Source organism: Aplysia californica, unplaced genomic scaffold (genome assembly GCF_000002075.1).
Source record: "Aplysia californica isolate F4 #8 unplaced genomic scaffold, AplCal3.0 scaffold00336, whole genome shotgun sequence".
Classification (NCBI taxonomy): domain Eukaryota; kingdom Metazoa; phylum Mollusca; class Gastropoda; order Aplysiida; family Aplysiidae; genus Aplysia; species Aplysia californica.
The window spans coordinates 484,173-486,364 of record NW_004797606.1 but is presented as its reverse complement, the minus strand read 5'-3'; the positions used below and the strand labels follow the sequence as shown (position 1 = coordinate 486,364).

General features: G+C 42.7%; 1 protein-coding gene across 1 annotated transcript in view; it reads right to left on the bottom strand.

Moving 5' to 3' along the window:
* Window positions 1–12: 12 nt before the first annotated feature.
* LOC101862050 (damage-control phosphatase ARMT1) overlaps window positions 13–2,192 on the bottom strand; it is a gene marked incomplete at its 5' end in the record, with an annotated part of 7,351 nt that continues 5,171 nt past the window's right edge. The window contains 2 exon segments of the mRNA XM_005102734.2: window positions 13–142; window positions 1,380–1,993. Coding sequence (XP_005102791.2) covers window positions 13–142; window positions 1,380–1,993 — 744 coding nt within the window.

Here is a 2,192-nt window from a genome sequence, read left to right as displayed (position 1 = left end):
ATATATATCGAATCAAGGGTAGAAGTCGATGGTGGCCTTTGTACTAGGGTTCAACTCCTCTCCAGATGCTCCAGCCTGAGACTTGAACTGGCAAAGTACACATATGGGGGCAGGCAGCACTTCTCGTGGGATTCCAGACAACCTGGAATAACAGTAAATCCTACTCATAGGAAATTGTGGATTTTTGTAGAACACAAGGTATTGTTGTGCTTGTATGTTTTGTTGTATTTGCATTGTGGTTGAAGATCGCTGGATGCACATGGGCGGATGAAGAAAGTTGGTTTTTTTTTTTCTCCAGTTTGTCAAAATCTGTTTCTGTCGTGCAGGCCTGATGGCTTTATATTGGTGTAACAGGCCATTCATTATTGTAGCCTTCACAAAAGATGTGAGCTCGATTCACAAATGGGGGAATTATTTTTATCAAGAATCCTAGGCTACATGTACGTGTATCTTCTTCTGTATCATGTTGGGTTGTTATATCCCGCACAGCCTTGAGTTGACCCTAACACTAACAGACAGGGTTCGGAGTGGCCCGCTTCCAAAATAATCTGAAGTATGTTGACGGAGATACTGAATATTCAGATTACTATCATTTACAAAATATCAGCTTTTATCAAAAGAAATCAAATGGAAAATGGACACTTAGCCATCCTAACAAACAAACCTATGAATTGACAACGATAGACACCTCATCTATATAGAATAGGTTAACAGAATGAGTGCACACTCAGAACAGTCCAGTTTGAATCCCTAAGTTGTGTAGTATGCTTGAATTTGTGGAGTTCTCATAGATAGCTCTCCTCCTACACTGGCTCATTCATGTTTAAGATTGACCGAGAAGGCTGTTTTTAAATAAGCTTACTTACATGTATTGCTTTCAGTTCAAAGTTGTGTCAGGCCTATACACAATGCAGCTAACTATATAATGAACATGGATGTAAAAGCGCATAAACTATAGGTAAACATACATACCTTACTTAAGACTTACTGCCGGTAATGTACGAGTAGGCAGAGAAACCTTGAACTTCGAAGACAAAAACATACAAACGTACGGATAGATTATACTAGATATCCAGACAAATAGAAATAATTAACTGAAGTATGGCTAACTTGCCTAAGTAAAAAGGAGTTCCATTAAAATTTGGGCGGACGAAAAAAAGAGGTTGAGTTTCATCTAAAAAAAAAAAAATACCATGCTAACTTTGGAAATGTTTCGTTCTACACTTTGTTGAGGGGGCTGTTTGTGTGTGTGTCTGTGGGGCGGGGGGCGGGGGGTTGGGTTACGTATTATTTCTTATCATTCTTAAACATATTTAAATTATGCACTAAGGTAATCTAAACTGACCTGCTGGCACTTAAGATTAGACCATTAGACTCACTTTGCATAATTAGACACATTCTCCGCGGCCCCAACCAACTTCCGGTAGTGCTGGTCTCCCCTGAAGATGACGAGCCTAGACGTGGTGAGCTGTTGATACAGTTCCGGTGCACCGCTCGCCATGTCTAGGTAGCTGAAGGGTAGAGTCCAATAAACATCGGATCTGAGCTGCCACGAACCATCCTGTAACCTTTTCTTCCAGCGGCCGTGGCACTGAGACAAACCTATGTGATTAACCGCCATAAGAGCCTTCACCATCGTCCGTAGATCCGTCTCGGTTGCCATGGAAACGACTTCAGGCACGGCGGAGAGGTGAAAGGTCACGCTGTTGGCCAGCCCGGCTGCCAAAACGAGATCGGCTAAGCATAAGTCCAAGAAGAGTTCAATTCCAACCCCACCTACAACAATGTCAACCCGACGTAAGCTCCGTCCACTCGACTCCGCAACTTTTTCTTCCTTGACTGTGCCGTCTTCCCCTTGCTTTAGGAAATCCAATACTTTCGTTGCCTCATTCGCTAAAAGGTGTCTCCTTAGAATGGCCAGTTCTTCTTTTATTCCGCCTACCTCCTGCTGTGAAGAAAACTTGTCAGCGAGGCAACGCGCCCACGCGCAGAACTGGGAACAAACAACAGAATTAATCGTGCATGTGAGATTTCCGTTCAGAGAATCGCACACTATCACATTCTAGAAGAGGCTTGTACTGGTTTTGGTAGGTGTTTTATAAACAGTCTTTTAACATACATGTACTGTACATGCTATATTAACGTGAAAAGGGAGAGAGAGAGAGAGAGAGAGAGAGAGAGAGAGAGAGAGG